Source organism: Mycteria americana, chromosome 1, assembly GCF_035582795.1.
Source record: "Mycteria americana isolate JAX WOST 10 ecotype Jacksonville Zoo and Gardens chromosome 1, USCA_MyAme_1.0, whole genome shotgun sequence".
In the NCBI taxonomy this organism is placed as follows: Eukaryota; Metazoa; Chordata; class Aves; order Ciconiiformes; family Ciconiidae; genus Mycteria; species Mycteria americana.
The window spans coordinates 162,231,794-162,245,248 of record NC_134365.1 but is presented as its reverse complement, the minus strand read 5'-3'; the positions used below and the strand labels follow the sequence as shown (position 1 = coordinate 162,245,248).

Genomic DNA, 13,455 nt, shown 5'->3' with positions numbered 1-13,455 from the left:
ATATAGCTCACCGTTAAAGAAGAAACTTAGGTACACATCCTACTGAGAGGACATTTTCTTTCCTAACAAATACATCAATAGTAGAATCCATTGTGCTTAACCACCTGAAAGTTAGTCATCTACACTTTTTCTACAGTCAGCAGACAGAGGCACTTCTTAAGGGCAGTTTGCCTTCCTTGTTTTAGGTATCTATGTTATGATGAGTAATCCTCAGCAGGTACCTATGGACTATACAGAGCTTAGACAACTGAGACTAGGTACCTTACTTTTACAGAGCTGACATAAGGGAATATGAATCCCAGATCTGTGTCAGATTTGTTTGTTATAAAGGCCACAGGCATGGTAGTTTTCTACTCTAATTTATTACAAATAAATCTCTATACTGTAATGTAGATGTGTCCTCTTACTCTTTTCTCTTCCCCAAGAGTCCTAGGCCTTCACTATACTTTTTGTCTTTACTTTTTACTAAAAAACTGTGCAGCAATATAGGCTTAGTGTGTGTGTTTTTACTAGAAAGTATGACATCACTTGTAGCAAGAATTCCATCCCTCTCCAAAATGATTTTATCTGGGCAAATGAGTATGGGAACACAGGAAAGGAAAGCAAGTGGGATGTTAACGTTTGAGGGGATGAGGGGGCAGAGATGAAATTACAGAATACCACAGAAAAAAAAATATTCAGCACTCTGAACAACAGAATGACCTCGTTGTGATTGAGATGTTGAAAAATTTTAAAGAACTGAGAAATTAATTATACATAAAATCCATGGGAACAGACGCTGAAAAGTTAAATGGAAGCCCTTGGTGAGACAGAATAGTTAATAATAAATTTTCTGAGTTCCTTTGGGTAAAGTACAAGTAGTTTCCTCAGTAGATACTATGGGTCAGCATTTTATTTTTTTAATTGTATGGCCACGGACAGCATTTCTACCTCCTTTCAAGGTACCTCTCCTCTCTCTTTCATTTTTAGGAGAAGATCAAAGGAGATGATGACTTGCAAGAAGTAGGGGCAACAACATACATCAATTCCTACTCTGTTCTGAACACAGATTACTTTTTACCACCTATAGTGTTAAGGATCTCAAAATGCCATTTCAGGAGAAAAATAAAGCAGCCATCCATACCTCCTCCTCCAACTCTGTTTCCCACTAGTCAGTGTACAGTGATGGGCCCAAATTGGGATAAAACTGTCATGACAGCTATAAATATTTATTTGAACTGCATTTGCTAGACACTTGTTCCACTGAATTGTTAAGAGTATCAGTAGTGGATTTAACAAAATAATACTGTACTCAAGTTGGCCGGGCATTTAAAATTCATCACTGTCTCTTACCTTCTCTTATGGCTGTCTTCTGAGCACAGAGCTTGGCATATCAGACCAATTAGGCAGAACCAAAGTGCTGCTAGTGCAATTATCCTCCAGTCGCTGACGGATTTAATGAGGGGTATGCAGCCCATTGACCAATCAAAACACAGCCACCAGGGACACAACAGCAACCATGCATTCAATGAATAGTAGTAATTATAGTTTATAGCCTGTCAGTCAAAAAGAAAACAAACATTTATTTGATACTAAACTTGGGGGGGGGCAACTTTAGTTCTTCTCTCTGCTATCATTTCCCTTATCACAAAATACATCTTATACAATAAAGAGGCCTTAAGTACTGTTAGACTACAACTAGTTATATATCCATTTATTTTACAGCTGTGAAATGAATTTTTAATTTTTTTTAAACATAGCTAGGTGGCTCTCCTATTCAGAGCAGGGAAATGCAATTCTGTGCTCTCCAACCGATATCCACATGTAAAAAAAAAAAAAAAATCTACAATAGGAGAAAATGTCAAAAGACAGCACCCACTGTCTTCCCCCTTCATTCTCCATCTCCAGAAAGAGCCTTAATGCAGTCAGAGGTATAAAGCCAAGACATACTCCAAATGCACCAGACCAGAACTTTATGCTATTTTCTTCAATTGTGAAAGAACAGATGAATAGTCAAACACAGTATGTGGAAAAGGGATAAAACCCAGCAAAAGCTAAATCCTTGCATGCATGGGAAAAGTAGTGAGTAAACAGAAATGCACTTCGATGTGTGCAGTGTATGCTAAACTGAATGCAAAGATTATACGAGGTATACTATTTTAAAGAAATTGCAGAAAATCATCACAGCAGCACAAGGGAAGGTGACTTATCACACATCTTGAAACGTAAAGACTGCCCACTTTATTGTTTCTTTGAAGCACAGAAAAGAAAATTCAATTTGATGACAAAGACAAATGTTCTGAGCTGGCCAGAAAACATCAACTTCATAACTTACTCTCACAAACAGGCTGTCTGCAAATGAAGCTGGATTGTCTACTTCGGTGAAAGCCGGTGGCCCTGTGCCCATAATCCTCCAGCGTATATAAAGTATACTAGCCCCTCCAGACATCAGAAGAGTTATCCTGAAAAGCAGCCCCTTTCTTAACAGCCCAGCATTCTACAGGAAAGAAAGAGAAAAAAACCTCTCATATAAAAGCATTATTTTGTTCTCTTCCGCACTACATTCACATCCTTTTCGCCACCATCTCAGAAAGAAGAGGCTACTCCTGTGCATTTTTACTATCAGAGTTGACATTTTTCTTATTTTTGCAGTTACTAGAAAGCTCTCAAACTTTACTATGCTTGCATTGGCTAATTGCAAAATATTTTTTGCAAACATTTTCATTTCCTTCTCAATCAGAAAAGAAAACTTTTTTATTCAGGAATTCTCTCTTTACAAATCCTCAGTAACTCTATAGCTGATGTAATTTTACACAGCAATTTCTGACAGGGAATTTGAGCAGAATACAGCCTTTAGTATACGGCATATTAAATTGATCTTTTTAAAATGGAGGATGGTTACTTTGTGAACTTTGTTTTAAATAGCTATATCTAGTTGATCGCTCATCACTGAAAGTTTTTGTCCACTCACCTCTTTAGACGTAAAATTACATTACTGCATACAACAAGAAAACCGCATAGTTAGAAACTGGGAGGAATGAGAAACTGAATTAAAATTTTCATAATCACCAGCATGATTAAAAAGCTTTTATCCAAAAGATTAGGTGATAGGCACCCAAATCACTTTGGTCAGGCTAAAATTACCCAAGGTCTAAAAAAATTGTGTTGTATCTACATTACCCCAGTTGATTGACATTGCATATTTTATAATATACACTTTAGGGTCGAGAAAAGGCAATTCACATAAAACATAGAGAAGTGATGTCATAGAAGCTAAATTTGACACACTTTACAATTTTTTTACCCCATGAAGCGTAACACATTTTCTCAAGCACACATCAGTTTCATAAATGAAAAGAAAACTACTGTATACTGTAGAGGTTCTTCAAGCTTCACCAATAGAGACTGGAAACAGAACCATCAGTAACTATAATGAGATCCCTGACACAGCTTTGAGATGCAAATCCAAGCTTCCAACACCCTACCCAGCTAGCAAATGGTAACTCAGATAGGAAATGAAGGGCTGCCTTAGAGCTGTCTGAAACCTGATGGCTGAAATTATTCTACACAGCCTCAACAAGTCATTAGAGAAGCAGAAGATGGAAGACAAGAGTTTCTCTGAAATGAGAGATCATTTGGGCCACTTCCCTTTCCATTCTACACATCTGAAGATCAAAGTGTCAGTAAACTATGGATTTTTACATGGAAGAGTTGACTGGATCCTAAAAAATATGGTCACATGATCTCCAATATTAGTTTTCCTTTATTCCTACCTTCCTCCCTTAGTCTGATATGCTTCTATTACCTTTAAAAACCTACCTGATAGTTATACATTATAAGTTCTATGTCCTCCATGGGAGCTGATCATTTTTACCTATTTTACCTATTTACCTACCACACTGATTATTATTACCTATTATTGCAATATGCTGATTAGCAAGCACCACCATAATTATTTAGGAGATTGAAAAGAGCTAAAATCCCCAAAGACAAAAAGAAATGTTGTAAATATGTTTCCTTTTACTTTCCCTTTTGCAAATAATTTAGCCTAGCCTGTCAGTATTGTTGGCCTTAAGTAAGGAAGCTTAGATAGTAGAATTGCTAATGAGCATTCTTTATTTGAAGGAAACCTACGTATGGTCTTTCCCCCCCTCCTAACAATAATCATTAGAGTAAGAATGCTTTGCCTGTGTTAAATCCTTGGTTAGCTGAGACAGTTGCAATGTAGATAGATAAAAAGGAAGTCTTCAGGCCCTGTGTCCTTGGAAAGGGCTGATAAGGAGAAGCTACACAAGAACCAACTGGTTTTGGATATGCAAGGAAGGTATGAGCAAGACAAAAATGGACTGAGAATGAGTAAAGACAAAGTTCAGTCAGCGGTCAGCGTGATGAAGACTACCGACTTCCTCCAACGACCACCAGAGGATCCCTAACGACCACCTAAGGACTTACGTACGCATGCGTCAGAGACATTTACATATATTAATGACTTCCAAGAAATTTCATGTTTATATAAATTAATCTTATGAATATGTATGATTTTGCAACATATAACCTCTGCGATCTTGCTTGTTTGTCGGAGCACTTATGGTGGAGCAATCCCCAGTGCTGCCCAGCGCTGTAATAAAGGATGCCTGCTTAATAGTAACTCCGTTGCTATTGAGTTTTATTTCAGGAACACTCTGAAACTCCGATTCACCTGTTGGGAGATTTGGATTTTAAAGGGTAGTCTCCATGAGTTTTGTTTCAAGATCAATATTAGTTATTTCTGAAGACTAAAAAAAATAATAAAAAAACCCAGTAGGCTTACTGCACAAAGACAAACTTCCAATGGTGCCCTGGCTGAAGATATTTATTCTCTAAAATGATAGAAAAGTTAAGTTTAAAGCAATATTCAGATGGGTTTTCAACAGTTGTAGTTGACAACGGAGTCATTATACAATATTTAAATGAATGCTTAAGGATAAAGAAGTTTGTAATGTTGATTTTACATAAGTTAGCCTTTGTGCTCAAATGACTACTTCTAACTTACACATCTCAGTAACCAAAGTCACTACAATGAGGATTACAAGAAAACCATTCCTAAAAACTGTTTTTGGAAGAGAATTGTGCTATGAAGGAAAACCATATAGTGATGATTTATAACTGCTTTATTATAGAGTAACTACACAAAACCTCTCATCCCAGGCTTCATTTCTTTTAACAGTGCAGCTTCTTAAAGGCCAGATTTCACAAATCACCATAAAATCTCTTAGTAGGCAGAATTTAAAAAGTGGAAGAAGTATTATTGTATCATCTTTGATTTAGAGTTAACTGAAATCTGGCATGAAACTGAAACCTGTCTCAATTGAGAAGAAAAAAAATCTGCTAGTAAGAATTTAAGACCTGTCTTTCAACAAAACAAAACAAAACAATCTTAGATACACTTCCATGAAAAAAGCAGAACAGATCTTTGTAGGTGGCAGGAGCTAAAATTAATTACTTCTATTAAAAGAGGAGGACAAAAAAAAGGCACATTTGATGTTTTCTTCACTCAGACAGAACTGTTTAAAAGTCACCAAACAGAAGCATAATGCTTTGAGTTCTTCATGCTTAAAGAGTAATCCTCCAAAAAGGTTTGACTCTGACACATTTCACAGAATCATAGAATGGTTTGGGTTGGAAGGGACCTTCAAAGATTATCTAGTACAACCCCCCTGGCTACGGGCAGGGACAGCTTTCACTAGATCAGGTTGCTCAAAGCCCCATCCAACCTGACCTTGAACGCTTCTAATAATGAGGCATCCACAACTTCCCTGGGCAACCTGTTGCAATGTCTCACCACCCTCATAGTGAAGAGTTTATTCCTTATATCCAATCTAAATCTACCCTCTTTCAGTTTAAAACCATTGCCCCTTGTCCTGTCACTACAGGCTCTGGTAAAAAGTCTCTCTCCACCTTTCCTATAAGCCCCTTTTATATATTGAAAGGCCACAACAAGGTCTCCCCAGAGCCTTCTCTTCTCCAGGCCCACAACTCTCTCAGCCTTTCTTCACAGGAGAGGTGTTCCATCCCTCTGATCATCTCGTCACCCTCCTCTGGACCTGCTCTAACAGGTCCATGTTTTTCATCCACCCCAGAGCTGAACACAATACTCCAGGTGGGGTCTCACCAGAGCGGAGTAGAGGGGCAGAATCACCTCCCTCAACCTGCCGGCCATGCTCTTTTTTTATACAGCCCAGGATACAATTTGCTTTCTGGGCCGCAAGCACACATTGCAGGCTCATATCCAGTTTTTCATCCACAAGTATCCCCAAGTCCTTCTCTGCAGGGCTGCTCTCAATCCATTCATCCCCCAGTCTCTTACTGATATTGGGGATTGCCCCGACACAGGTGCAGGACCCTGCACTTGGCCTTGTTGACCTTTATGAGGTTCACAAGGGCCCACTTCTCAAGCTTGCCAAGGTCCCTCTGGATGGCAACCCGTCCCTCAAGAGTATCAACTGCACCACTCAGCTTGGTGCCATCTGCAAACTTGCTGAGGATGCACTCAATTCCACTATGTCACTGATGAAGATATTAAATAGTATTGATCCAAGTACGGACCCTTGAGGGACACCACTCGTTATGGTTTCCACTTGGACATTGAGCTTTTGACTGTAATTCTTTGGATAGAGCCATCCAGCCAATTCCTTATCCATCTAACAGTCCATCAGTCCAACCCATTTCTCTCCATTTTAGCAGCAAGAATGTTGTGGGGGACCATATCAAAGGCCTTACAGAAATTCAGGTAGGTGACATCAGTAGCTCTTCTCTTGTACACTGATGCCGTCACTCCATCGTAGAAGGCCACTAGATTAGTCAGGCACGATCTGCTCTTGGTGAAGCCATGTTGGCCGCCTCTAATCACCTCCCTGTCTTTCATATGTTTTGACATAACTTCCAGGAGGGTCTGTTCCATAATCTTCAAAGGCACTGATGTGAGGCTGACTTGTCAGTAGTTCCCAGGGTCCTCCTTATTACCTTTTATTTCCATCACTTTAATTCTGAACTGACTACTTTAGTCCGCTACAGCTCTAAACTCTTTCCTTGTCATATGCTAGTTGACATTACTCTCATTATACAACAAAATTGTCCAGGACTCCTATTTGCGGCCTGAAATGCTCCTGCACCCCCCACTTAGCCATTCTTGGTCAAATCTACTGTTTCAGTTCTAGAGATTCCACTTTTACTGATTTCCCCCCAAAGCTCCTCACTTCAGTCTTTGCGAAGGAGTTTAAAAGCCCCATAAGACTTGTGCTACTCAGAAACATGAGCAAGATTTCTCTGCAGTAAAACCACTGAGCAATGCAAAGTACAATGACTTTCAGCCTTGCTGAACCTTGGATGGGAGAGGCAAATGATTTAGCTATTGAACAGTAGTGATGTTCTAGTAGGCTGTTGGTCTATTTGGCTGCTATCAATCATTCACCTGAGACTGATTGTTTCTGTGATTTGCTTGCCAGTGCAAATACTAGGTGCCAGATTCCATTTGAGCCAATAGTAGATAAAGCGATATCAACAAAAGGCAGAAATTTGATCCTTAGCGACTATCAGTGCTTACATATTTTTTCTTTTAAACTCCCAAGCTAGTAGGAAGTGTCTCCTGTTTGGCAATTTGTATTCTGAAAAAACACAGTGTAATACTTTAGTGGGATTGGCAAAGTAGACATAATATTTTTTTAATGTACTTTTTCAAATGTCTAAGTATCTCATTTGAGAATCTGAATAAATATCTCTCTCTTTACTTTGACCAAACTGTGTTAAACCATGTCAGCTGCATAGCTACTGGCCCTGGAGAACTTGTTGCATCAAGCAGTCAGCTCTTCCACACCATATTTTTAACATACTGTTGAGAGAAGCGTGGAATGGATTTCACCATCCAATACAATTCTAATGCTATCCCATTACTACTCATGTTGCTGCAAAGATGTCATAGAACTTTGCCTTACTAGGCTGACTGAAAATACCTTTATTTTTTTTTAATTCTCAACAACAACACAACTGTCAGAAGTTGTATCTTTGTCTTTTAGTACATGACTGTCTGAATGGCCAGAATGAACAAAACCTCTGAGGACTCACCTCCAATGACTTGTCCTTATGTAGTAACTTTTGAATAAGTTCCAAAACATTTAGCTTGTTAATCACCAGTGCATCAAACACTGCATTCAAGCCCTAAGCAACCAAAAGAAAAATAAGAGCTTAAGATGGAGTAGCTAACCACAAATATATTTTTTTAAATACATCTTAAATTCCACTTCTACCATGAGTTATTGTACATCTTAATACTGATCCCAAACAAGTAGAGAGATACGTTGGTAGTAATGATGGCAGAATGGTAAATTGAGAACCTGAGCTCAGAATACCATGTTACTGTAATGGGGATTCTCCTGCTACATGGAATAACCCTTCAGGGAATACCATGTACCAGCAAGCTAGACCCTATATGCACGGTCACAACAGTATTCTGCTCTCCGTCTTCTTTCCCAAATGTTCCACAGCACAAATGCTGTGGTCAAAAGGTTAGGCTTCTGTCAGTAAGGTGGAGTTTCTTTAAGCCTTCTACTTATTTTTTGCTGTGCAGCATGTATCTTTTAACTGTCAGTTTTCAGAAATACTATTTTTAAAGGGTACATAAATTGTTGCAACAAACAAAGACTCAGAAAGATTTAACAGGGGTATCAGGCTTGCTTTTCTTGCAATTACACCAATATACACAGTGGAAGTTGCTGGGAAAAAAAATTTAAAAAAAAAAAAAAAAAATCAAAGTTCTATGTGACATCAGCCACTACACATAAAACTAAAGCATATTCAGTGCTTTGCAGGACTACACTTGCACATATTACTCCCAAGCAAGCAACCAAAATATATCCAGGGGTAATTCTGTTGAGGTGACCAGCAAAATCCAACTTTAACATTTTCCCTTCAATGTTTCAGCAATCGCCAACCATGACAATCCTTGAATATTTAGTCTATATACTAACAACTTTGGAAATTACATCAATGTTCTAAAGACTAAATGGAAAAAAAGACAGTAAAAATAGTTCCAGATGAGGCAAAGAGTTAGGACACTGGGACACCATAAGTCTCTTTCTAACAGTCAAAGGGAGAAGACAGAAGACAGGTTAGAGAGTAGCGTGGCTCCATGTAGAAAGGCCACCTGGCAGTTAAAAGGCTTTTGGCTCACTTGCATGGAGATAGGAAGGCAAGAATCCTGCTGAAAACTACATTCAGCCTACAAGCAATCTTTTTAATTTGTGATTTATCCCTTCATTCCTCTGACCCGTGCCCCTCAGCACAACAATAAATATAATCGTCCTACCAGTGCAACAGCAAACAAATAAAAAACCCAGATCCAATAACAATTCTGTGTCTGCTGGCTCAAATAATTACTTCATACCACTAAAGGAAATAATCACACCATGTTTTAAGAGAATTCCTTATGTTTTCCTTACAGACACCTTTGAAAAATACATTACTCTACAAACATCTATCCAAAAATAATGCCCTAAAAGCAAGAAGTTTTCTGTAATTTCTTCTCCTTTTTTTTCTAGCAAGGACAAGAGGGTCCTTCCTGCAAAGAATTCTTCTGATTCTGTTGCTTTATCTATGTCAGTTAAAGCTACAAATTTGATTTATTTATAAAGGCACACAGCTATTATAAAAGGTAAAAATCACAGATGTAGCATTTCAGGTGGCTGATTTGGTCACCCAAAACACAATGTCTTCACTGAAGTAATAAAAAGCAAGAGCACAATGAACATGAACAGTAACTATATCTGTTTGCATAGACAGATCCTTAAATAAGGGACAGAAGGAAGAGATTCAGTATTAGAAATGCATAAACAATGGCCCTACTTCTAATTACACTGGTCACAAAAGCAAGAAGGTGGAGCTTTTAAAAATGCTCTCCTCCAGTTATGTCTTTGTTCGTAAGCCTTCACCATGAGGTTTGTAGGCCTGCTATCTTGACAATTACATTAAAAAACTAGGCTAACGAACAAGATACATGTTGAAACTAACACTGTAAAACTTTTAAATTTTGGAAGAAATTAACAGATATATGCAACCTGCTTAAAAAAGATAACATGAAGAATTCCAACAGATTGGCAGGGATACAATCAAGACAGATCTACTAGAATACTGCTTTTTGTCAACATTAACTAGTTTTCTGGAAAGAACAAAAAGGTGTGCATGCTATTAGCTGTGGAGAAGATTCATCTTTGTAGCCTTTGCAACTGCACCTGACAGATGCTGAGGTCAAAAGTCAGTCAGTAAGAGGATTCTTACCAGTATTGTAATTCCTTGTTCTTTGCACAGCATGGCTATTGCACCTAGGATAACACTCACCAGCACCCAGAATACAGAAAAATTATGTCCTTCCTTATCTGTCAAAATAAAGCATGCCATAACATTAGGTTTATACATCTGAAGGTAAAGTTAGACATTTAAATAAAAATTAGAACTTTAAAAACATACAGCATTTCATCTCACAGTCTTTTCTATCAGTCAAGATCTGGATACACAGACTTAAAAAGCATAGGGCACCTCCTGCAATATGCTGGCATTTGTCCCTTTATTGCAGTCATTTTCTATTCTCAGAGACAGTAGAAATCTCCCTGTTTGCTAGACGTTTTAGCCAGACTAATTAGAATGGCAGAAGCTTCACATAGTTTCCACAATTCATCATCTGCAAAGGTTAATTCCCAATATTTAGACACATTTATCATGCTTAGCTAGAGCTCTATCATTACTGGCCACTCTCTTCCAAGCTACCACAAGAACAAGAAATTCTTTCTAATGGTTACACATGAAGTGTCACACACGCAAACTGTTTTAACTGTAGTCTAATCTACAAAAGCACAATGAGCTGCTTCTCCAGGGCTGCTGCATTTAGCAAGTACCTCATGTCATTTCATTAGCACTGCAATGGAATGCCACGGAGCTCAAAAATTTCAGCATCTGAGCAGAGAAGCAGGTAGTTCTTGCACTCAGGAAGCAGTTTTACAGCAGGGTGAGGAACTCTGGGGTTAAGAGATCAAGAATAACTACAGCTTCTACTCAAAGAAAGAGTCTTTAAAGACTGCACCATGTAGCTGATTTTGGGTACTACAAGCAGGCATTTCTGAGATTAATGTAACAATAAGCCCTACTTCAGCCACGGTACTATCACACACAGAGTACATGGGTACTTCACATAAAAACATATCTGTCAAAACCTCTACTCCACAGGTGCAAGCAACAGAGGGAAGCACTCAGCTCATTCAGAGGCAGTTTCTTGATTCGAACAACATGGGCTCTACAGGCATCACAAGAATCAATCTTTGACCTGGCACGTGAAAAAACAAAGTTGAACTCTACATTCATTGACTGAATCCCTTTCTTACTTCCCTTGATCTCTAGAGCAGTTCTTCCCTACTGCTAATGCACGTTTGACCCTCAGTACTTAAATAGAACTTCAATGATGGTATATGGGAAGAGTAAATGGCAGAATTAAGATTAATTTCACCAGAAGTAGGCACCTATACCTAAGCTAGTATACTAGGCTTCCTTTCTAACTGGTCGAGAGAAGGGGACACCTTTAGGGATTAAGCTACCTAATTAAATGCAGTTGTCCACCTTTCAGAGAAGTAGCTCGCTCTCTTCACTGATTATAAAGGGAAACTAGTATACTAGCTCAGATGTTGTTGGGTCAGATACAAACCATAACAAGTGTGAAAAGCATCTGCTGACATAGGCCTCCTCTCATTTTGAAGCAGACTACTTTTGTGGCAGAGAGCAGAAGTTTTCATAAAAATATGTGGAAAAACAGGTTTTGAAGTTGCTTCTAGCACTCCTTTCTTACCTAAGACTTAAAGCTTCAACAGAGTGAAATTAAGATGTTTGAGATTCATCATTGCAATACCTAGTAGGCATTTGTTCCTTCTTCACTCCAAATTATGTCGTCACAGGTGAGGTAAGACTTAACATCAGAGGTGCAGATTTTATAAAGTTAAAAGAAAGCCTTCTGAAGGAAAGAAGTCATACACATCTCAATAATACCAAAATAAAACATGGAAATACAAAATAAATAATGACTAAATTAAAGAAACCTTGCAACTGGGAAAAAAAAAAAAGCAAGGAGGAAACTCCAACTCACATCAGTTATACAGAAGAACAACTGAGGGTTGCAATTCATGGAGAAAGGGGCTTCAAAATTTGTTCTAAGAGTATTGCTAAGAATAAAAGGAATCTGTCCTAAATGCATCCCTTGAAGGAGCTCTTCAACTCTTCAGACTCTGCAATACAACAGACTGTTCAGCTAGTTCTTGAAATTCACTTTTAGTTTGGTTTTTTTGTTTGTTTGGGGTTTTTTTGTTGTTGTTGTTTTGGTTTGTTTTTTGTTTTTTTTTTTAATGTAGAAATAAACTAGCTGAGAGAATGCAAAGATGGAAGGCAAAGTAATTGACTGTGTTCACAAAATTACAATCAGTCATTCTTAGTAAGTGTAAAAGGGAGAACAGTGAACAAAGCCAATGGACTTCCCTGAGTTTACTGAAGTATACTTTCTTCAGCTGAGAGGTTTCTTCTTCCCAGAATCAAATTCTGGTGGAAAGAAGTCAGAACAACTGAGCACTTCTCAGACAAGCAGTATTCAGTACACAAATGCAAACTATCTTAACATGGAAGATAGTGGGAAGTATGTATAGTAAGAGACCAGCTGGCGATTCACAAACGCTTTGATGATTTGAAACATAAGGAGTAATAGGAAAAAAGGAACTAGGTCAAATTATCAAGGACAAGTACACCAGCAGCACACTCGTACAGAAACAAACTCAGAAAGGTCATATCACAAAATGAGAAAAGGTATGTACGTAAAGAACAAAACCTACAATTCCATAGATATATTAGTAAGAAGAGCAGCAGCAGGAGTTATTCCAATACTCAGTGGGAAAGAAAATGGACAATGCCAAGAAAACAGAAGTGTTCTGTGACTTTTAGCTCCATTTTTTCACAAAGAGGTCAGCTGCAATCAGATGGCAAGCACAACACCAGCAGAAAGGGAGCAAGAACAAAAGCAAAAATAGTGAACTACAAGACCCAGAATTTACAGAAGTTAATCTGTTTTAAATTATGATAGATTAAATTTACTCCAACAGGTCCTATACAACCCAGAGTAATCTCAACTGTTACCTCTGAGAAATCATGAAAAACACATGAGAATCCAGAAGCCTGAAATAAAACAAAACAATACCTACATATCTACTTTTAAAGAGGAAAAGAGATATGAAAGAACAAGCTAAAGAAACAAAGCTAAGCTCACTGGTCAGAATTACCCAGAAAAAAACCCACTTAAAACAAAATATTTTCTAGGTGACCCTCTAAAACATAAAAGGATATGATTAATTGTTTGCCAAAGACATATTTTAGCCACTTATATTAAACTAAGTGTAATTTCTGACTTGGACAGGAAAAAAA

At 38.0% G+C, this 13,455-nt stretch overlaps 1 protein-coding gene across 7 annotated transcripts in view; it reads right to left on the bottom strand.

The window, feature by feature from the left end:
* The window catches only part of TMTC4 (transmembrane O-mannosyltransferase targeting cadherins 4), a 61,570-nt gene that overhangs the window by 23,081 nt on the left and 25,034 nt on the right, over window positions 1-13,455 (bottom strand). For 6 of the 7 annotated variants that reach the window (XM_075526340.1, XM_075526351.1, XM_075526323.1 and 3 more), the window contains 4 exons: window positions 10,288-10,385; window positions 8,080-8,172; window positions 2,315-2,476; window positions 1,333-1,535 (listed from right to left, as the gene is read on the bottom strand). In XM_075526340.1, the coding sequence (XP_075382455.1) occupies window positions 1,333-1,535; window positions 2,315-2,476; window positions 8,080-8,172; window positions 10,288-10,385 (556 nt within the window). The remainder of the gene's footprint in view (window positions 1-1,332; window positions 1,536-2,314; window positions 2,477-8,079; window positions 8,173-10,287; window positions 10,386-13,455) is intronic. The other variant, XM_075526360.1, reaches the window with a different exon arrangement.